At 44.5% G+C, this 23,380-nt stretch overlaps 1 protein-coding gene across 7 annotated transcripts in view; it reads right to left on the bottom strand.

The window, feature by feature from the left end:
• The window catches only part of ARHGEF11 (Rho guanine nucleotide exchange factor 11), a 4,318,379-nt gene that overhangs the window by 1,685,629 nt on the left and 2,609,370 nt on the right, over positions 1–23,380 (bottom strand). For all 7 annotated transcript variants that reach the window (XM_044059024.1, XM_044059020.1, XM_044059026.1 and 4 more), the window contains one exon: positions 22,773–22,796. In XM_044059024.1, the coding sequence (XP_043914959.1) occupies positions 22,773–22,796 (24 nt within the window). The remainder of the gene's footprint in view (positions 1–22,772; positions 22,797–23,380) is intronic.

Genomic DNA, 23,380 nt, shown 5'->3' with positions numbered 1-23,380 from the left:
GCAGCTGGCTTGAAAGGAGGTAGAGTGAGTTTCTCCAAGACAAAGTTAAGGTCCCAGGCTGGGGTTGGAGCTCTCCTGGGTGGTCTCAAATTTTTGGTCCCTCTGAGGAACTGCTTGAGCAGTGGATGAGAGAAGAGGGGAGGTTCTGTGTTATAATAAGCTGAAATGGCTGAGGCGTGGATTTTAATTGAGAAAAAAGACAGACCCTTATGAAGCATCTCGGTTAAGTATTGTAAAAGCTGAGGTAAGTTGGGTGCTGCTGTGCTCATCCCTTGAGATTGGTTCCAGGCACAGAATCTTTTCCATTTTTCAGCATAAGATTTTCTAGTACTAGGCCTCCTTGCCTCTAAAATGATATCCATCACAGGTTTGCTGAGGGATGGTAAAGGAGATATTAGGTAATTAGCCAGGCTGCAAGGTTCAGTGTAAGAAGCTGAGGGTGCAGAATCTGGTTCTCCTGCTGAGACAGCAGGGAAGGAGTCAGAGGCAGGTGCCATGGAGATAGCCATTTTCGTGTAATTCTGTAGGTATTATTTACTGTATTAAATGTCCGTGTAAGCTTTTTTATATAGGAGAAACAAAAAAAAAAAAAAAAAGAGAATGCAAGAACATATTAGGGATATAAAAAGAGGTATATTAGAAAGTCCAATTGCTTCTCATTTTATAGAAGTACATAGTGGTAGCGTAGATGTGTTTTTTGTTGTTGTGTTCTTGAAAAGTATTAGTTAAAAGGGTGATATTAGATTAATAAAAACATTTTACTGTATAAGAAGCTATCTATATATATAAATATATATAAATGTCACCTAAAATGGTCTAAATTTAGAAATGAATTGGAAAAGTTTATTGTGATTCTCTAAATGTATGTAGTTTTTTTATACATATTGTATTATATAGTACATGGTACCTTTAAAACTTTTTATATATATAATTGATTAATTTAACATGATTGTTTAATTGATTGGGATATTTATATGAGTGGGTGTGTTCTGTAATTTATGTTCATTGAAGGCTATTATGCCGAGGTGCTACTATTAAATTTTTTTCAAAAAAGGAACGCGTTGTTGTTTTTCTACGACGACCTTCATTTCTTTGTTTGTGGAGATAACCATGACACACTGCGCAGGAGGGGGTACCAGTGTTGGCACAGACAGTCTGGAGCAATCAAAATCATCCATGGTTTGTCCTGTTAGATTTTTAGTAGTACTTTGGAGAGCAGAGGTAGAGGGGGGAAGGCATAGTCTAATAAGTTTTTCCAGCTGAAGGACAGAGCATCCACTTTCCAGGGAGTCCTTGTGCAAAATTTGTCCAATTGGTAGTTCTGGGGAGAGGCAAACAGGTCTATATCTGGGCTCCCCCATTTGCTTGTCAACATGTTGAAAATCCTTGGTTCCAGTTTCCACTCATGTGGGTCCATGAGGTTTCTGCTCAGTCCGTCTGCCAGTGTATTTAATTTTCCTGGCAGGAATTGAGCTTGTAGGTGCACCTGGTAGCTCAGGGCTGTGTTCCACAATGCCATGGCTAGTCTGCAGAAAGGGTAAGAATGTGTACCCCCCTGCTTGTTTATGTACCACATAACAGTGGTGTTGTCCGTCTTTACCATTAGTTGTCCTGGAAGAATGTGATCCTTGAAGGCTATTAGAGCATTCTGTACAGCTAACATTTCTTTTTGATTGATATGCAGGTGCATTTGACTTGGGTTCCATTTGCCCTGAATGCACTACCATGCCAGGTGAGCCCCCCATGCATAGTCTGTTGCTAGGGTTTGGGTGGCAGGGGGTGGTGTGAAAGGTAGTCCCTTGTTTTGGAGGCAGGCCTCTGCCCACCAAAGGAACTCTAGGCATAGGCAAGGTATGATAGGAATCAATGTTTCTAGGTCTTGAGAATGTTGACACCATAGGCTTTTTAGATACCACTGTAGTTTCCTCATATGCAGTCTTACATATGGAATTAGAAGAATGCAGGAGGCCATAAACCCCAATGCTTGCAGTATTTGTCTTGCAGATAGCAGGGTTTTTGTGGCCACTTATTTGAAGTAGGTTGTCAAATGAATTTGTTTCTCTGGCGTGAGGTAAGCCATCTGGGAAGTTGTATTCAAGCTTGCTCCCAGGAATATAATTTGTTGACAGGGTACCAGGTATGATTTCTTTTCATTTATGGTGTACCACAAACAAGTTAGAACCCTTTGTACAAAGGTCAGATGATTCAAAAGTATGTCCTGGCTTTCTGCCTGAATTAGACAATCGTCCAGGTATGGGTACATTTGAATATTTCTTTGCCTGCAAAATGCAATAACTGGAGCTAGGCACTTTGTGAATACCCTGGGCGCAGTAGATAAGCCAAAGGGCAGTGCAGAGAACTGATAGTGCGTGTAGCCTGCTTTGAAGCGTAGGTATATTCTGCAAGATTCCCTGATTGGGATGTGCAGGTATGCTTCTTTTAAATCTAGTGTTGCCAACCAGGCATCTTTGCCTAGCATAGGAAGTAATTGGTGAAGAGTCAGCATCATCTTGAATTTTGGAATCTCCAAAAAGGTGTTTAGAGTAGACAGGTCCAGGATAAGACGCCATGAATTGTCTTTTCTGGGTACCAGGAAAAGTCTCGAGTAGAAACCTTGTCCCTTTTCCTCTTCTGGTACCAGTTGAATAGCCCCCATGTTTAAGAGAGAAAGTACTTGTTTTTGGGCCTCTGCCCACTGATTTGGGGGTAGGTCCTGCCACCCGCTTGGTGTTGGCAACATGTGGAAGTGAAATCTGTATCCCTGGGACACTATATTTAAAGTCCATTTGTCCTGGGTAATTAGTTTCCAATTATTTGCATTAAGAGCAATCCCCCACCCCAAAGGGGCAGTCATTTGATAAGTGCTTGGAAATTTTAAAAGGAAGTCATTGAGACAGTTTACCAAAGGGGGAGTCTTATTATTCCCAGATTTGGAAGTGGAGGCCCCCCACTGCTTAGTTCTGTGTGTCGCCTGGGACTGAAACCCGAGGTTTTTGCTGCATCTGGGTTTGGCCTGAGAAGACCTGGAAGGGGCTAGAAAGGACCAATTCTTAGAGGGCCAGTGCCTACTAAATCTAGGAGACTGAACTTGTAAAAAAATCTTTAACAGTTTGCATAGATTTAGCTTTATCTTCAATCTTTTTAAGAACTTCCTCAGCCTTGTTGCCAAACAGGCAGTCCTGATTTAAAGGAGCATCCAACAATTTAGCTTGAACATGATCAGGCAAAGATTGCTCTTTAAGCCAAGCATGCTTCTGAGCAAAGACCCATAAACAACAGCCCTGCAAGAGGCCTCTAATGAATCAAAACCACATTGCAAAGTATATTTTCCAACTTGTTCAGCAGAATGCATAAAATCCTGTAATTTTTTTTTTCCACAGAGTCAGGAATCAACATCATTTTCTGTTTAAGCAGTCCAATAACATGTTGCTGATACTTTAACATATGAAATTGGCAGTTTAAAGCCCCAATGGTAAAGGCTGCAGAAGTTCAAACCTTCTTGCCCCATCTATCCAGCACCCTGGAGTCTCTATCAGAAGGGGTAGGATTTTTAACAGTAGAAGCCTTAATGCCCTTGGGCCCCTGTGAAATAGTCTCTGGATCTGCAATAGGACTTTTAAAAAGGAACTTGTGGGACTCAGGGACCCTGTAGTATCTGTCAGGTTTTCTGGAGCAGGAGGCAGGGAATCAGGGGCCAAACTAGATTCCAAAAAAGCATCATCAACAATGTCTAATACAGGAGGAATAGCTAAAGGCCTATGCTGAGGTAGGAGAAGGAAATCCCTAAACCTCTTTTTAGAATCAGAAAAATCTTGGCTTTCCCAGTGGAAATGCTCCCTTAGAGTATGTAAGGTTTCCCCAAAAGAAAAATCCTCAGGACGGGAAGCAAAGGGAATGGAGTCCTCTTCATCAGAATCTTCATAAGTAGAAAAAGGCAAATCCAGATCATCAGAAGAATCAGGAAAAAACAGAATCCTGATCAGAAGATTCATAATCAACTTCAGTCCTAGGCCTCTTAGAAGGGGGGGGGGGTTGGGTACCCCTGATTAGAGTTATTAGAGCTACAGCCATTCTTATCATTTGTTTTTCAGTAATAGAGGCCTGGGCATGTGGCCTGGGCGTCAGCTTTTTAGGCATGGATAGAGATTTAGGCCTAAGTAAAGAAGGAGGCGTTGGTTTAATATGCAAGTCCGTAGGCCTGAATACACCCTCAGAAGCCAGTGCCTGCACCGCGGCTCCGGTCCCATCCAAGGTAGAGACATCCTCGGGTTCCACAGTTGAAGCATCTCACGGCATACCGGACTCAGAATGGGTCTCAGTAGAGGCCTGTGAATCAGAAGTAGCAGGTATCAGGGGCTGTGAAAGCACCTCACTGAGTACCGGTGAACTGGCGACTGGCTCAGGAGAAGCGTCATCGGCAGTTTTGGACCTTGGCGGCCTGTCTCTGTTATCTTCACATTTTTTCAGAATCCCGGTAATCCGATGGCTAACTGACGACATTTCTGGATAATTAAACTGAGAACCGAAATATTTAGAGGCAGAAATATACTAAAGACGGATAGTGCGCTGATTAAATAAAGCACAAAACCGACAGCAAGGAATGTCATGATCAGGGCCTAGGCAAGGAATACAGTACAAATGAAAATCTTTATGAGGTATTTGCTTTCCACGAGTAATGCAATTATTAACTTTTACTGACATCAGTAAGGAGCAAGAAAAAGTTTCCCCAGTGGGGTACTTAGCTTTAGTTGAAGACTTCGATTCTGAAACTCGAAAATGAAAATTTCAGGCGTCCCGCCTACTGGCACTTGTGAACTGCTTCTGCTTTGGGCACCACACGGCAAGAAAGACTGATGTAATGACATCAGTTGCATGTTTTATACCCCTGACGACCTGACTTCATGGAAGAAGGGACAGTAACCGACGCAGGACCCAAGACTTTGTTAATCAGGCTGACTGAGGGCTACCTGCAAGCAGATAACCCAAATGTAATGACTGCAACAGTGAAACATGAAGAAAATCTAGCTGCACACCTGGGTACTCTTTTTGACCACAGTCTAAGCACTAGTGTTGTACCTGCTGAATGGAAAACAGCAACAGTCAACCAGTTATGTAAAGGAGGCACCTTCACAGACCCTGGGAACTACAGACCCATAAGCCTGACCAGCCTAATCTGCAAGGCTATGGCAAGAATAATTGCGGACCTTAAAGATATATGAGACCTCCAAATGCTCAACCTGACCCATTTTGGCTTAATTATTAAAGGGAGATCCTGCCTCTTGAACTTGGTGGACTTCTTTGAGGACACTCACCAAAGGACTGGATGAAGGCAAATGTGTGCATATGGCCTACCTGGACCTGGCCAAAGCCTTTGACACTACTCCCCACTCGGGCATCATTCATAAACTCAACCATCTGGAGATCAACCCGTACACTGTCAGGTGGGTTGCAAACTGGTTCACTGATAAAATGCACACATGCAAAATACGTTACTCTACCTCCACCACCAGATCTGTTACCAGTGGTGTTCCACAGGGATCTGTGCTAGAGCCCCTATTGTTTGGAATCCACTTCTCAGATGTAATGATTGCAAACTGGGTGCAGCCATCGAGACCCCAAACAATGTCAACGTCCTACAAGAGGGACTTACACAGACAAACGACTAGTGCCAAAGTCATGGGCTAAAACTCAATACAAAAAATGCATTAACATCCCCTTTGGCAATGGAGACATCCCTGCAGATTTCCACATTAAGAATAACACCCTAAGCATGCAATCAGTGGTGAGAGATTTGGGCGCACAGATTGACAGCAACCTTTCCTTTGACTTCCACATCTCCACAGTAGTAAGAAAGGCTTTCTACATTGCCCACCTCATAAGTAAGGGCACTGCATCCAGAACAAAACAGGTTATAACCCCCTCGTACTCCTTACTCATCAGGCCAATAATAGAGTACAATGCTCCCTTTGGTATGTAACTTACCAGGCACATGCAGAAACTGGAAACACCTCAAAGGTTTCTTACACAGAAAATTCAGAGTCTTCAACATATGTCATATACTGACAGGCTGAAATCACTGTTATTATACTCTGCTTCTTACAGACTACTCAGAGGTGACCTCTGCGTTGCATATAAAGCAGTCTCAACTCCTGCTCTAATGGAAATGTTGCACATTCTTAAATCAAATGGTATAAAATGCACTCACTCTAGGGAACTCAACCTAGAATGTGACATCAACAGGACTTGCTAGAGAGACAGACATGTCTCACAGAGGTTACCCCTCCTCTGCAACAAATTTTCAAATCAGGTGAAGCACAGCCCCTCACTGACCTTATTTAAGCATAATCTGGATGACTGTATGGGAAACTGCAAATTCACCCCAGGAGTTTCACCAGAGTCCCTCTTGGACAGGGACAGTAGATAATGACTTAGTTCCACTTAATACCTTGATATTCTTGGGAACAGGGATTGTAGTTATCTAGGCTTGTAAGGGCCCTAGGGCCATTAGCCTAGTAACCTCCAATGATCTTATGAATAAAAATATCTCCTGATCAGCTGTGACAAATTACAAACAGTTTGTGTTGAGACCACTGTGCTCTGTTTTGGGGAGTTTTCCTAATCTGAAAAAGAACTTGACAAAATTGACCATTTGGGCACAGGAGAATAATATGCTGATAAATACATCAAAATCTAAGCATATTACATTTGCGAGACATAAATTGAAAGGTGACTATTTAATACAACATACAGTGATTGAAACTGTAGAGTCATTTTAGGACCTGGGTATATGGGTAGATCCAGCTTTGAGTTTTTCTAATCATATCAACCAATTGGTTAATGACAGTTATAGAAAGTACAGTTTTGTACCTACCATAAATGTAGATGTCCGATAGATATGCAACTGCTGTCATAACATATGGGTTGTCCTGCCTCAGGCAGCTCTCGGTCGGCCGGATTCCAAAGTCTGGGTCCGGCGTCGGCCAGTGTCGCCTCCTCTCTGACGTCAGAACAGCTGGAGTATAAAGGCATCGGCCGACGCCATCTTCTTCAGTGTTTCTTGCCCCAGATGCCAGGTGCCCTCCTAGGAAGGCTAAATTTGGTGAATGGACAAACAATTCCAGACATGCACAACAGTAATAAACAGATACACCATAGGAGATACCCCCAGCAAATAGGAATAGGGGGAGTGGACCCAAAAAAAAGGTTGCAGAGGGGTAGGAGGGTAGGAAAATCTGACTGCAGTTGCATATCTATCGGACATCTACATTTATGGTAGGTACAAAACTGTACTATGTCCTTCAAGAATGCAACTGCAGTCATAACATATGGGTTGAATACCATAGCCAAGCTGGGGGTGGTTGGAACTAAGAAAGTGATGGTGTAGCTAAAATGCCCTGCAGGACTGCCGAAGCAAAGCCTGCTCGGGATCTGGAGTATAAAGGCAGGTTGTAGTGCTTGGTAAATGTATGCACGGAGCTCCATGTAGCAGCCTCTAGAATGTCCTTTGTAGCCACTCCTCGTAGGAAAGCTGTGGATGTGGCTATAGCTCTGGTGCAGTGTGGCCTAATATTGGCTGGCACACCTTTTCCATGAGAAGAATAGCAAAATCTGATGCAGTGTCCAATCCATTTGGAAACTGTTTGTTTGGAGATTGCTTTTCCTTGTACTCCAGCAGCATAGGCTACAAGCAGTTGGTCAGACTTTCTGGTGGCCTTAGTTCTGTCCAAGTAGTAGCGTAGTTGTCTGTGTATGTCCAAAGTATGCAGCAGTGCTTCCCCCCTGTTTTGAGGATTGGGGAAGAAAGTAGGCAGGTGAATGGCTTGATTTAGAGACACTCTGGAAATTACTTTTAGAATGAATGAAGGATTGGTTCTTAGAGAGACTCTTTCCTGATGAAAAATGAGAAAAGGAGGTACTGCCATGAGTGCCTGTATCTCCGAGACTCTTCTTGCTGATGTGATTGCCAATAGGAAAATCGTTTTCCATGAGAGAAATTGCATTTCTGAAGTTGCTGCTGGTTCAAAGGGAGGAAGAGTTAATTTTTCCAAGATGAAATTGAGGTCCCATGCAGGTACTGGCGGTTTCCTGGGAGGTTTGATATTCTTTATCCCTCTTAGGAACTGTCTTAGCAAAGGATGTGAAAACACAGGTGGATCACAATTGTATTTTGCTGAGATTGCTGAGGCATGAATCTTTATAGAAGAATATGAGAGACCAGTATGAAACATTCCTGCAAAGTATTCCCATATCTGAGGTATACTCAATACTGTTGTATCCTGACCCCTGTTAGCATTCCAGATGATGAAACTCTTCCACTTGGCTGAATAGGTTTTTCTGGTGGAAGGTCTGCATGCTTCCAGTAAGATCTCTTGAACTTTTTTGGAAAGAGAGATATCGGTAGGAGTTATGGTAACCTTCAGGCTGTCAGATGCAATGTTTTCAGGTTTTGATGAACAGTCCTGCAATTGTGTTGTGTTAGAAGCAGAGGCCATAGGGGCAGAGGCCATGGTTTGGTCCGAGTTATGCTCAACAGCAATGGGTACCAGTGCTGCCTTGGCCAGTCTGGAGCTACCAAAATGCCTGTTGGTTGTTCTGCTTTGATCTTCAGTATCACCTTGGTCAGCAGTGGCAGAGGAGGGAATGCATAAATTGTTAGGGAATTCCAGCTGAAGGAGAGAGCATCCGTTTTCCAGGCTAGAGGATGGTGGGTCCTTGTACAGAACTTTTCCAGGTGATGATTCATGTGAGAAGCAAAGAGATCTGTGTCCGGTCTTCCCCATGTCCTTGTTATTTGTGAGAAAATGTGAGGATGCAGCATCCATTCGTGTGGATCCAAGAAATTTCTGCTCAGCTTGTCCGCCAGTACATTGTCCTTGCCTGGCACAAACTGGGATTGCAGATGTATCTTCAGACTTAGGGATTTTTCCCAGAGAATCATTGTTAGTCTGCAGAGGGGATAAGAATGAGTGCCTCCCTGCTTGTTTATATACCACATAACAGTGGTGTTGTCTGTCCTTATTAGCAAATGTCCTTGTTGAAGTGATTTTTCGAAAGACTCGATTGCATGTATCACTGCCAATATCTCTTTTTGGTTTATGTGCAGATGCCTTTCCCTTGGTGTCCATTGACCTTGAATGCATCTGCCCTCAATGTGCACCCCCCCCCATCCCTGGTCTGAGGCGTCTGTTGTAATCATTTGACCTGCTTGAGGTTTGTTGAAAGACATGCCTTTGTTTAACTGACTTGTTTGAGCCCACCACAAAAATTCTCTTTGTAGACATGGAATGAGTGGGATTACGTCCTCTAGGCTTTGGCTGTGTTGGGACCACAAGCTTTTTAAGTACCATTGCAGCTTTCTCATATGAAGTCTTGCCAAAGGTATCAGAAGAAGACAAGATGCCATGAACCCCAGGGCCTGCAGGAATTTCCTTGCAGTCAGCTGGGAGAGCTTTGCTAGGCCTTTGAAGTACTCTGGTAACTGCTGTTGTTTTTCCTCTGTGAGATAAGCCATCTGTGTATTTGTGTCCAGTTTGGCTCCTAGGAAAGTAATCTGTTGGGATGGCAGAAGTCTTGATTTCTGAATGTTGACTGTGTATCCCAAGGCCTGTAGTAATTGAATGACATAGTCCAAGTTTGCTATCAAGGTTTGTTTGTTGTCTGCTTGTATGAGGCAATCGTCCAGGTAGGGGTATATTTGAATCCCCTGGAGTCTGCAGTGTGCCACTACTGATGCCAGGCATTTCGTGAACACTCTGGGCAGTAGATAAGCCAAACGGCAATGCTGAGAATTGATAATGCTCTGTCCCTGCAAGAAATCTGAGGTATCTTCTGCAGCTTTGTCTGATTGGTACATGCAGGTATGCCTCCTTGAGGTCTAGAGTGACCAGCCAAGACCCCTTGCCCAGCATGGGAAGGAGTTGCTGCAACGTCAGCATTTTGAACTTTGGCACAATGAGATAAGTATTTAGAGTAGACAAGTCCAGTATAGGCCTCCATTTGTTTTCCTTTCTTGGAACAAGGAACAGTCTTGAATAAAATCCCTGGCCTTGTTCCTGTGGAGGGACCTTTTGTATTGCTTTTATATTTAACAGCTTTGAAACTTGAATGAGTGCCTCTGCCCTATGATGAAGTGGCAGGTTTGGCATGCCTTGTCTTATTGGTAAAGTATGGAAGTGGAATCTGTAACCTTTGTCTGTTAAATCCAGAATCCAGCTGTCCTTGGTTAAGATATGCCAGTTTTTTGAGAAAAAGGATAATTTTCCGCCCAAAGGTGCTTCTCTTTGAACCTTTGTAGGCGGTATGAAAGTCAAGTCATTGTGGTTGTCCTTGTGGTGCAGCTGGACTGCCTGCGCCACTACTTTGATTTGGTGGTTGCCACTGGCGGCCCCTGTAGGAGCCTCGGTGTTGCCCTCTACCTTGGGCACGCCTGTTATTTCCCCTTTGAAACTTGTCAGTGTCTGGAAAGGACCAATTCTTTGAAGGCCAATTCCTGCTGAATCTGGGTGGCTGAACCTGGAGGAAATCTTTGACTGTCTGTACTGATTTTGCTTTTTCCTCAATGGACTTCAACACATCTTGTGCATTAGCACCAAAAAGCTTCTGTTTTTCCAGAGGTGCATCAAGTAACTTTACTTTAACATGGTCTGGCAGTGGCTGTTCTTTTAACCAAGCATGTCTACGTATAACAGCCTCAGTCATAGCTGCCCTACATGAAGCCTCCAATGCATCATAACCACACTGAAGAAAATGATTGCTAACCTGCTGAGTGTTATGTGCTAGATCCTGCAATGCCTTTCTATCAATTGGCTCAGGAGAGGCTAGCTTTTTTTTTTTTGTAAATCATCCAGTAAAAAATCCTGGTACTGAAACATATGAAAAATAGAAGTTATGTTCTTACCATAACGTTCCATGTTAGTTGTCTTCTTCTCGCCTTCTTCTTGCTGGATGGGTTCGGAGCCGACCTCGGCTCCCTCTCGCCACTCTAAAGCTCGAGAGTTGGTTCCACCGCTCTATATCCCACAATGCTAGGCGAGAGTTACCTCAGATCTCGTTTGTAAGCTAACCCCAGCTTATAACAGAAACAGTATAACTGTAAAAAACAGAATCCACCTCTAACAACAGGAAGAAGAAGGGTGACCTACATCCTGAAACAAGAAATATGCATAATAGCATATAGCTAAGAAAGAGGTGGTAGAAAGAGAGGTCACGATCACAACTCCTCTAGGTCTGTGCAGGCCAGGGGGAAGGAGGGAGAAGAAGACAACTAACATGGAACGTTATGGTAAGAACATAACTTCTATATGTTAAGTTGTCTATCTCGCCTTCATTCTTGCTGGATGGGACCGCCCTAGCACCTTGTCCCGGTGGCCTAACGGAACAGACTCCTGAGAACAGTGGAACCAAAATTAGCTCTATGCCTAGAAGCTAAATCCAACTTATAATGGGAAATAAAAGTGTGAGGAGTAGCCCAAGTAGCGCTGCACAAATGGTGTCAATAGGCAGTCTGTCTTGGAAGGCTAGAGAAGTAGCCAAAGCTCTGGTGGAATGGGCTTTAGGCTTATTAGGCAGTTTTGGTGTCTAATCTCATAAACAAGGGTAATCAGAGATGTTAGCCATCTGGATAAAGATACCTTTGAAACTGGAAGTCCCTTTCTGCTTTCCGCATAGGAGACAAACAGCTGATCAGATTTTCTGAATTGTTTCGTCCTGTCCAAGTAGTACCTTAATTGACGATGAACATCCAGACAGTGTAATTTTTGTTCAGACCTATTTGAATACTCCGGAAAAAGACAGGAGGTCAATGCATTGGTTTAGATTTGATGTTGAAACCACCTTAGGCAAAAGGACGGGTTAGTTCGTAAGGAAACTCTGTCCTTATGGAACACAAGGTAAGGAGAACGACAACTGAGTGCTTGAAGTTCTGAAATTCTTCTAGCTGATGTGATAGCCACCAGAAAGAGAGTTTTCCATGATAATAACTTTAAGGAACATGAAGCTGCAGGTTCGAAGGGCAAAGAATCAAAGAAGCAAGAACTAAATTTAGGTCCCAAGGAGGAGGAGGATTTCTTACAGGAGGTCTGAGAAGAAAAACTCCTTTCAAAAAGGCTTTGCAGAGTTTGTGGGACATTAGGATTCAGAAATACCCACATGGAAATTAGAAATAGCTGCCAATTGAACCTTAAGAGTAGATGGAGATGAACCTGCATGGAAGAGTTCAGCAAGAAAATCAAGGACTAGTTGGATGGAAGCGGTGAAAGGATCTATGTCCTTTCCTTGTGCCCAATATGAAAAGCGTTTCCACTTACTCAAATAAATCTTCGAGTGGAAGATTTATGGGAAGCTATCAAAATATCTCTAACAGAGTGAGATAATTGAGGAAGCCTGGCTACGGTTGGAAGTGGAGGAACCAAGCAGTGAGGTTCAGAGAGGGGAGGGAGCGATGAAACTGACCCGACTGATGGATCAAAAGATCTGGAACTAGGTCCAGATTCCACGGTCGCTCCAAAAGAAATCGATGCAGAAAGGGGAACCACACTTGTCGAGGCCAGTAAGGAGCAATGAGGATCAATGAGGCCTTCTGAGCGATAGCTTTCTGTATTACTTGAGAGATCAGTGGGAAAGGAGGAAATGCATACAGAAGTCCCTGGGGCCAAACTTGGACTAGCGTCCCTGCTGGGTTGCCCCCGTAAGGGGAATAGAGTCAAGTATTCTCTGCACTTGCTGTTGTGGCGAGTAGGAAAAAGATCGCAGCAAGGCTGACCCCACTTGAGAAAAATCTCTCTCACTACAGAGTCTTTCAGAGACCACTCGTGAGGCATGAGAATAGCTCTGCTCAACTTGTCCGCAATGTGATTGGACTTCCCGGGGATGCGTTGCTATCAGAAAACGCTGAGAAGAAATCGCCCATTGCCACAGTCTGAGTGCTTCTCGACACAGGTATGATCTGGTTCTGCCTTGTTTGTTGATGTACCACACTACAGACATATTGTCTGTCTGGATTGCAATCGTTCCCAAGGGAAGAGAGTCTTGAAGGGCTTGCAACGCTAAAAGCACTGCTCTCATCTCCAGAACATTTATGTGCAAGTGGCATTCGCTTGGTTGCCATGTGCCCTGGACTGTCCTGCCCTGATAATGCCCCCACCCGATCAGGGAGGCATCCGTTGTCAGAGTAGCAACCGGAGGAGGTGGAACAAATGGTCTCCCCAACAGGAGCTGGGGGGGAAGACATCCACCACATGAGATGCTTTTGCACGCCATGGATCATAATGGTGTGAGACATTGGAAGTTCCTGGTATGACCATTGAGAAAAGAGCATCCACTGAAGGATCCGCATGTGGTATCTGGCCAATGGAAGGAGGGGTATGGCCGCTGCCATGATTCCCAACACCTTTAGAACTAACCTGGCTTTGGCTCTGTTGTTGTTGAGAAGTAGTGATACCAATTTTGAATGTCTGATATCCTTTGGTTCGTTAGTGTTGCAGACATGTTTACAGTATCTAAATTTGCCTATGTAGGTAATAGTACCACAAGGCGACAAAACAGACTTTTCGCAATTTATTGAGATACCCAGTTTTTGACAGGCGACGCTGAAAAGTGTAATCTCTGGCCATCAGAAGGAGATGCTTGGTGGGAGCTGTGAGGAGCCAGTCGTCCAAATATGGAAACACCTGGAATCCTTGTCGCCTCAGGTGAGAAGCTACCACTGCCATGCATTTGGTAAACACCGGGGCAGTGGTGAGACCAAAGGGCAGGGCCCTGAATTGAAAATGACTGGTTCCCAGCCTGAAGCGGAGGAATCTTCTGGAGCGCCTGTTCATTTTATGTGATAGCTGAAGGTCTATAGAGCACATCCAGTTTCCTTTTCCCAATAGGGAAGAATGGATTGCAGCGTGACCATCCGAAATCTTGTTTTCTTGACCGATCTGTTCAAGATACTGAGATCCAAAATTGGTCTCCAGTCCCCTGTTTTCTTTGGAACTAAAAAGAACCTTGAGTAGATTCCGGATCCTAGTTGGTCTGCTGGCACTGGCTGAATAGCTCTTTTGCAAGCAGTTTTGAAATTTCCAAAGCTGCTATATCCCTTTGAGCGGTGGAACATCTGGAAGGGATTTTTGACTGATTTGGAAAACGAAGAAAGGGAATAGAATAACCTTCGAAATGATGGACTGTACCCATATGTCTTGTGTCAAGGATAGCCAGGCTTCTGGGTACAGTGACAATCTTCCCCGACTGCCTCCGAAGATGGGCAGTCGGGCAACACCTCAGGGATGCTGAAAGGGCTTATCGGAGGGCGTTCGATTGCCCTGGTTCTGCGGACCCCCTCTGCCTCTAGGGCGGCGTCTACCATTGTTGTTCCCCTCTGCCTCTGGCGGGAACCGACTCTGTGCGCCAAGTCCCTTGAGATTGTTTACGAACCACATCTTTCCCCTTCTGGCCTTTGGGGTAAGGCCTAGAAGGAGTAGAAAACGGACTCCGGCAGAAAGGGTCTTGCCATCAGTCTCGCACCTAGTCAGGGTTTCTTTCACTTGTGGACCAAAAAGAGATGATCCATCAAAGGGGAGTTCGTGAAAGACGTCTTGAAAGGTTCCGCTACCCTGTTCCTTCGCTCCATCGGCCGCATAAGAGAGGAGGCGCATGGAGGAGTTGGAAATAGAATTAAGGATAGCCAGCTGCGTGTTCATTTTCTCTTGAAACCCGCAGCTGTAGGGTCCTTCAGCATTTCACTCGATTCTTTGATCAACTCCCTTTGAAGACGAGTGAAATGGCACAGGTAATTCAGCGACGCATAGTAAATGTCGCTGAGGAGAACATCCGCTTCCCGACCTGTCCATGGACCTAGATTCCTTGTTAGGTGGATGGACAGGCACTGAAGGATCGGCCAGTTCCTTCTTTGTGGGCAGTTACCACCATAGCATCCACAGAAACTCCTTTTGATAAAAATTCCTTGTCTGATGGAGCTGTGATGAATTTGGAGGGTCTCCTGGGAGTGGGGTCCACTGAATCAGGAGCCGCCCATGCCTTTTAGCAACCACCTGCATAAGGGGTGGGGACACCCAGGAGGTGGAAGGACGAGAGCCAAACGCCTCAAGATACACAGATTGGGTTGAGGGCTGGCCAATTTCCCTCTGTTTAAGGATCTCCAGAATGTCTGCAAATGAGACATCTTCAGAAGGGGAACGGGGAACCCTCAGAATCATCCAGATCTGTGTCCGATAGACTCAGGTGAGTCAATGTGCTTCCTCTTGCACTTCCTCTTCCGAGGGGCTCTTCTGCCAAATCAGGAGAGGCCTCGGAAGAGGATGAAATCCCAAGGGAGCTCCTGAGGAGTTGGCTCTCTGTGGTCCGGGATGAGGGAGTGAGTCGACTTACCCTGAGGCAGCATAGAGGAGGGGCTGCGACTGTGGAGTAGAGCCAGGCTCTAACACACTCCGCATGACCTCAAAAGCACCCCTGTCAGGCAGAGCCAGAGGTCCCCGCTTCCGGTGGCCCTCGGCACCGACAGTGATGGCTCCGAGGCCGATGTCGGAGCCGAACTCACCAGCGCCCGAGAGGGAGAGGGTCGGACAAGGGTCCGATGCCACTCACCCCTCGAGGGAAGTCCGCCGAGATTCCTCCATGGAAGAAGACAATTGTCTCCCGAGGTGACCACAGTCTCGGTTCCGACACTCAAGAGAGTCGAAGGAGGAAAGAGTTGATGGACGGGGCAGGCACCGACTGATGAGTCGGGCTCTGTAGCATCTGGGCTAGTGCCTCGGACTTGAGTAGTCGACTCACCACCCTCTGAAGGTCATGATCGGACAGCCTCGATGACCTAGATGAGTGAGACCTTTGGCCACGTTCACACAGCTGGGGTGATCCTGGAGCCAAATGTACGCAGCCAAGTGACAGTGACCTAGACCTCTTTCTGGTTGTCGGCTCAAGATCTTGTCGGAGCCGACACGGGTACCTCGATAAGAAGCCACAGAAACTGTGGACTGAGTCTTATCGGCTCCAGCCGGAGCCGATAAAGGCAAAGGTTGAACAACCTGAGGTCTCGGCTCAGAAGCGGAGCCGAAGACCTCGATGCCTTGGAGGGCTTCCCTGTTGAGACAGACAGGGAATCCTCAGGCTTCAACAAGCCTCTCAGAATAAGCTTGTTTTTCTTTCCTGCAGGACCCTGGGGCTGAAGCCATGGCAAACAGCACAGGAGTCCTGCAGGTGCAAACCCAGACAATAGACACAAGAAGTGTGAGCGTCTGTCAGAGACATTTTCTGACAGCACGCATCACACTTCTTGAATCCGGAGACCTTTGCTTCTTTTGACATAGCTTAACTGGTGAACACAAACACACACTCAAACACACCAGTTATACCCTGTCAGAATAACAACTTTAGTAAAAATACTAAAATTAAAGTACAATAAACAGTAGTAAACTACACAAACACTCCCTAGGGAAGGGAAGGCCTAAGGCCCAAGGGAAGAACTAAAAGTTCTTTTAAACAAAAAACGGGAAAAATTAGGTCGGGATAAAGTTCAATGAACTACACTAATTTGAGAATAATTAAACTAAAAAGGGGTAAAAGAGTAACTTTTAATAGAAAAAGCTTAAACTCACCAGGAACCGGTAGAACAACCAACCTCGAAGCTGTAGCGGCAAACGAGATCTGAGGTAACTCTCGCCTAGCATTGTGGGATATAAGGGGAGCCTCGAGCCGGTGGAACCAACTCTCGAGCTTTAGAGTGGCCGAGTCGGAGGTTCAACCCATCCAGCAAGAATGAAGGCGAGATAGACAACTTAACATAGGCAGTTAAGTGACCTCATGGCCAGGGTGGTAGAGGTATAAACTTTTTTACCCCATCTCTCCAGGGACCTAGCTTCCCTATCCGCTGGCAGGGGGATAGCTAAAGGTCTGTGCTGGGGTAGCTTGAGGAAGGTATGTAGTCTTTTCCTGGAATCAGAGAATTCCTGACCCTGCCATTTAAAATGCTCCCTCATAGAGTGTAGGGCTTCACCGAAGGAAAAATCCTCTGGAGGAGAGGCAGAGGGAATTGATTCCTCAGCATCAGAGTCCTCATAGGCCTGGAAGGATTCTTCTTGGGTTTCTGAATGCTCAGAATCCCCAGAGGCTTCATCTGAAGAGAGGTTGTCTGCCTGCTCAGGTCTGTGCCTTTTCTCTGCAGGTGGCTGAGAACCTCTGTCTAGATGAGGGTGAGACCCCCTGATAAGAGAAATAAGATCTGCAGCAAGAGACATGATCTGTTTATCAGAAGAAGGGGCCTGGGCAGTAGGTTTAGGATGGGCCTTGGCCTGGCTGGCGGCCTTAGCACGTGCAAAGGCCTTGATGGACATGGATACAGGAGGCCTAGCTGCCCCACGTGCAGGAGTAACCTTGTCCACAGGAATGGTGTCGGGGAGATCCAGAACTTTGGTTTCTGGAGGAAAATCAACAACCGGCACCGGAGTAGACTCCGAGACCGAAGGACGTGTTAACGCTGTGTCATCGGCCTGGAGCGGTTGAATTACCGCTTCCGAAGGGACCGAAGCACTCGCGGAGGGTTTAGGAGGAGTATCGGTGGAGGACGCGGGCCGAGGATGTCAGTCCCGGTCCTTTCGTTTTTTGGTAGATTGAGTTGTCGGTTGTTCCGACGGCATGATATAAGCGAAAGAATCGCCGAAAAAGTCTCCGGCAAATTCTGCCCGGCGCCTGAGAGTGCGCTTATTAAAGCAAGCACAGGCAGCACAGGCCGAGACGTCGTGGTCTGGGCCCAGGCAAGGGAGGCAATAAGAATGGAAGTCCTTATGAGGTATTTGTTTACCACAAGACAAACAATTATTAACTTTCTCAATTTGTTCTGACATCGGCTGAGGCAAGAAAAAATGTTCCCCAACGGGGTACTTAGCTTTTAGATGACTTCGGTACTGAAAACACAGGAGCTGACCGACCGGCACTTGCGAACTGCTTCTGCTTTGGGCACCGCGCGGCAAGAAAGACTGAAGAAGATGGCGTCGGCCGATGCCTTTCTACTCCAGCCGTTCTGACGTCAGAGAGGAGGCGACACTGGCCGACGCCGGACCCAGACTTTGGAATCCGGCCGACCGAGGGCTGCCTGAGGCAGGACATCCCATATGTTATGACTGCAGTTGCATTCTTGAAGGACATCTATAGGTTGTATAAAATGATTTATAAAGTCTACGAAACCAGAAATGATGGAATCATTGTTTGTTAGTTACATCAGACCCAAACTTGATTATGGAATAACAACATGGAAACCTTATAAGAAAACAAGCATGAGTAAACTGTAACAGTACAGTGGAAATATACCACGGGCATCCACGGATGCAAAACTTTAAGTTATAATGAAAAACTAAAATATGTGAACTTGTACAGTATTTTCTTACAGATATCTAAGAGGAGATCTTACTCAGGTATATACGGCATTTAGAGACAACTACCTCTGGGAATGTTTGGGGTTATCAAAGTAGTAGAGAATCATCAGACAACCTACGTAGAAGACTCTATAGGAATGAGAAGTGTACTAATTATTTCTCTGAGACAGCAACTGATGCATGGAACAGACTACCAAATTACATTCAAGCAAGTACTAGTTTAGATATTTTTAAGAACAGCCTGGATACTTATTAATGGGAACAGGTGTTCTGGTATATTGGCAGGCTAGAAGGCATGAATGCTTGTGCTTGAAATATCTGTATGTATGTATGTATGCATCTCACTGTGGTGCCACTGGAGTTAGTATACCTAAGTTCAGGGGGCATACAGAGGCCACTGGTACAGGACAGCCCTTAAAAGTTAATGATAGGCAGGGGGAAGGCAACTCAAGTCTCTGAAGTGGCGTGGTCAACCGGTCCCACCTCCACCCGGGCTAGGACTTGCATAAACACAATCATTGCCTAGATGGCAGTAAGAGTGCAAACTCTCCAGTGTCTGCCTGAATGGCATCCGCTCCAGATAGCTGCTGCCTTAGTAGACCTGGGGACCTTTGTTTTTAAGGCTAGTGACTCAATAGGCTTGAGTCCAAAAGGATGAAACTGGATGTTCAGCATCTGGAGCGCCATCGTGTGTGTGTGTGTGTGTGTGTGTGTGTGGGGGGGGGGGGGGTGATGTAGATGGAAGATTTAAATTTTTTTCATCTTTAACTAAAGATTATACTTAAAGGATTTTGTACTACTATTTGTCATAATTATGCTCTCATCATGGGAAGAAGGCTTTCTGATTACAATTTTTTTCTTTTATTATAGTTACATCAATTTATCTACATTTAAGCTTAATAAATGTATTTGTACCAACTCTATACCAAGTAGCTGTCCAATTACTTCCAGATTCTGTGTCATCTGGTGGCACCTACTTATGATATCACTAAGGGGGCAAACCTGTTGTACTTCAATACCTCATGGTACTGAATTGAAGGTTGTCTTCCTATACCATGATGAGGTAGGTAACAAGGTTCTATAACATTCTATGTTACTGAAACTCATTACTTGTTCTGAGCACAGCCCAAACTTACCTGAGGACTAGCTGAGGCTGCTGCATCTGGACAATTTCTGGAGCAGCAGCTCCATCTGCATGTTAGAACAGGTACTGCCAAGCATGGAGCAGTCTCTAGCATACAGGAGGAGACGCATGCTCATGAGGCTTCCCAGTGCATGAGCTCAGTCTGTAGGATTGCCTGGCCACAACTACATACATCCTGTCCAAGGTGAGGAAGAGCTGACAGGGTCAACTGTCCACCAGGGAAGTACATCTACTTATGAAAACAAAACACTGCAAACAATCCCCAAAGGAGTTTAGGGGATGGCTAGTACTATACTAAAAGTGCGTACTAGTAGTCACAGGCCATCCTCTGACTCTTGAAACCTGCAGTACAGCTCTATTTGTATGTGAAACTCAGTAATGCAGGCAGTTTTAGACTTCCCCACCAGGTACCACTTGCAGTGTCTAGTCCCACACACAGGTGGAGCTTCCACCTTGCAGAGATGCACTTAAAGTTCAGTGCCTAGTTTCTATACCAGCACCATTCCAGTCAATGTACAAGATACACACACAAACACAATTTACTGTAGAATGTCATGGAGGTAATTCACACACACCTTGTTTTCTTCCAAACAGTGTATCCACGTAAAAAAAAAAAAAAAGTTTACTACAGTATTAAATCTAGGTCACTACACTGTATGCCAGGCAGTATGCACTTTACTAGGAGTCTTTTCCTGTTCAATTTTACTTTTGCTACTTTTTATTCAACTATAAATGCATTTAATTACTTACTGTCTGCCTTCCAAATTGAGTGTTTCACTGCGCTGTTGTCTGCCTACACACTTGTAAGTCATTAGCCCCCCTGTATTACCTCATCAGAATGTCTGCCTACACACTTGTAAGTCATTTGCCCCTGTACTACCTCATCAGAGTGTCTGCCTACACACTTGTAAGTCATTTGCCCCTGTATTACCTCATCAGAATGTCTGCCTACACACTTGTAAGTCATTTGCCCCTGTACTACCTCATCAGAATGTCTGCCTACACACTTGTAAGTCATTTGCCCCTGTATTACCTCATCAGAATGTCTGCCTACACACTTGTAAGTCATTTGCCCCTGTATTACCACATCAGAATGTCTGCCTACACACTTGTAAGTCATTTGCCCCTGTACTACCTCATCAGAATGTCTGCCTACACACTTGTAAGTCATTTGCCCCTGTATTACCCCATCAGAATGCAGGACTGCCCGACTTGGAATCAAGGAGTACATGGACCATGGACAAGATACAAGTGCATTTTGGGCAGCAAGACAGAGGTAAGTTCAAAAGACTTCTTGCTGGTTCAGTGGCAGTGACAATCACATGGAATCTTGAGGGGTCCTGGGTTCAATCCCAATACAGGGGTACTACTTAATGATAAAGATAATATTGCTAAAACTGCTCAATCACTGTCACAATTCATTCTGTATAAAATGTTTACGGTATTCACTGCTGGCATGTTCGTATTTATTCCTCTGTTACCAGAAATATTGGTACTTGTTCAAATTGCATTTTTAACCAAAATGGTAATGTAAATATATTTTCATCTGTCACTGCATTTTGGTTATTATTTTCTCATTTGGCAAGACATTTATATTTTACAAACTCTAGTTTTTTTCTGCCCGGGCCTCTACTGAAAATTGGGCACAACCTAGTCATTCAAAATCCAACCAACAAATGCAAACAAATACAGAGACCAACTAGTTTTTCTTTTTTGTGACAAAAGACAACATAATATACTACTCAAATTGGCAGGATCTATTTAGTCATGGGAGCATCCTCTCAAGACAGGAGCAAAGTAAAATACTTACTCTGTTTCCCCATGGTTTTGAAGTAGATGAGGTAAATCATGCAACTGGCAGACATCATCTTAGATGTGCAAAATATTATCTTTCTTATTCTAAACTTTACAAGAATGAAAGTGAATGCACTGTTTATGAGCAAGCACAGACATGACTCACTGGAAAAGACCGTGGACAGAAAATAAGTAATTGTTTTGAGTAAAACTCAGTCCTTGTGAAACATGAGGTAATAATTTTTACGCACCAAAGACTGCAATCTGCCTACATTCAAGCTTCTAACAAAACATGGATCCTGACTGTGGAATAACTGATGCCCAGATCGAATAAATATGTGAAATACTGACTGCTGACAATAAGGATACTGGTCATATTAAAAAAGGATGGTTTTCCACTTGCATTGGTAAGTAACCTACATACAAACCTTCCTGGCTTCCTGTAGAACCCTTGAAATCTCAGAAGAGAAGGCTTGTGCCTGGAACAGCCACTACCTGGGAAGCCAGGTCCTCCATTGGTAAAGATCTTCTTACCACAGCAACCCAGACTAAGCTCGACTCTGGACAATCCATGGAGTGTAAAGGTAGGCACTAGGTTAGTCAAGGCCACCTGGAAATATGAGAATAAGCCTAATCCCTTCTGCTTTTTGTACTGCACGTAGGTAATAGATAAAAGGAAATTAAAGAATGTGCAAAAAATTCCAGTTTTCTAAAGAACTTGCCCAGTGCTCATTCTCCCCTGACCTGAGAGAGGGCATCAATCTGAGCAGGACTACAGGATTCTGACAGTGAACACAAGAACTTCTGGAGTGATCCACATCCAGAAGAACTTCAGAAGCTCTAGCAGTGTGCTGAAGCTGTGTGACAGGCTGTCTTGCAGGACGTTTGATTACCTCAGACTGCAAACTGCCACTGTGAAATTGGGGAGCTATATGGTCCACTCTTAGAAAGAAACTGTGTGTTCTGCCCTGTGAGGAAGGAGTGAGCCTGTCTTCCTACAACCAAATACATCTTTCTTCGTTTGAATCAAAAATTCTTTAAAGTTTCTATGATGCTGTAAAGAACATACCATGGCACTTTGTAGAATGCAGAATAGCAAACATTGTACATAAAATTCATAACCGTAAATGGCCTCTACTTACTGAAACCTCCCATACATCATGTTACACCTATTGCCAAGTCTAACCCATCACTGAAAAGGAGTTTTTTGTGTACTAGTGGGATTTAATTATAGTAATATTCACACTCATACCCAAAGTAACAATAGATCGAAGTGCTAAAGCAATGGAGCACTACAACACAGGAACTAGGTAGCACAAAGCAACATGTTAAAAGTGTTTCTTTAACTAAATGACAAATATCAGAAATGTAGAAGATTCTCAACATTGTGGAATGTGATCATAATTCTGACAAACAAACAGTCATTACAATGTAACAAACCTCCTTTCTATCGGCGTCTCACTCACCTTCGTTCTTCTTCATACTTGGTTCTATTAAAAAAAAAAAGTGATTCATGTCACTATCTCTGCAAGTCAACATTATGCCAAATTAACTGACCAAGCAATTAGTAAAGCACTTTCTATAATGTCAAACACAGGATTCAGAGAAATGTTTACTGCTTGTGTAAATTGCCCAAAGTTGTTGCTGTTGTGTTTTTTGGCTTTTCCCGGTTAGGGGTCGCCACAGCGGAACTCCGGTCCGCTAATGATTGGCAGTAGATTTTTACGTACTGAGTTGCCAGCTCTCACGCACAACCTTCAACGAAGGTATGCCCATTCACGCATGTCTCCACACAGAAGACGCTTTAGCTGAGAATCGAACAGGACGTCTTACTGTGAGGTGACAACGCTACCGCACCACCACCGCAGTTAAATTGCCCAAAGTGGGTTGGTAAATTAGCACAACGTTAAGAAAATATGATTCAGAGGTAAGCACACCTGCAATCAAAAAGATTTCAATATCAGCTCATTAACATGTCTCTGAATCATGTACTGTCAAACCCGACTGCCCTCAGCTTTCTCCCTAGCACTTAGCAAAGGCATTAATAATATGTGTGTGTGTGTGTGTGTATATA

This window comes from Protopterus annectens, chromosome 17.part0 (assembly GCF_019279795.1).
Source record: "Protopterus annectens isolate FY-2018-M chromosome 17.part0, PAN1.0, whole genome shotgun sequence".
In the NCBI taxonomy this organism is placed as follows: domain Eukaryota; kingdom Metazoa; phylum Chordata; order Ceratodontiformes; family Protopteridae; genus Protopterus; species Protopterus annectens.
Note: the sequence above shows the minus strand (reverse complement) of the source record. Positions and strands in the feature narration are given on the sequence as shown.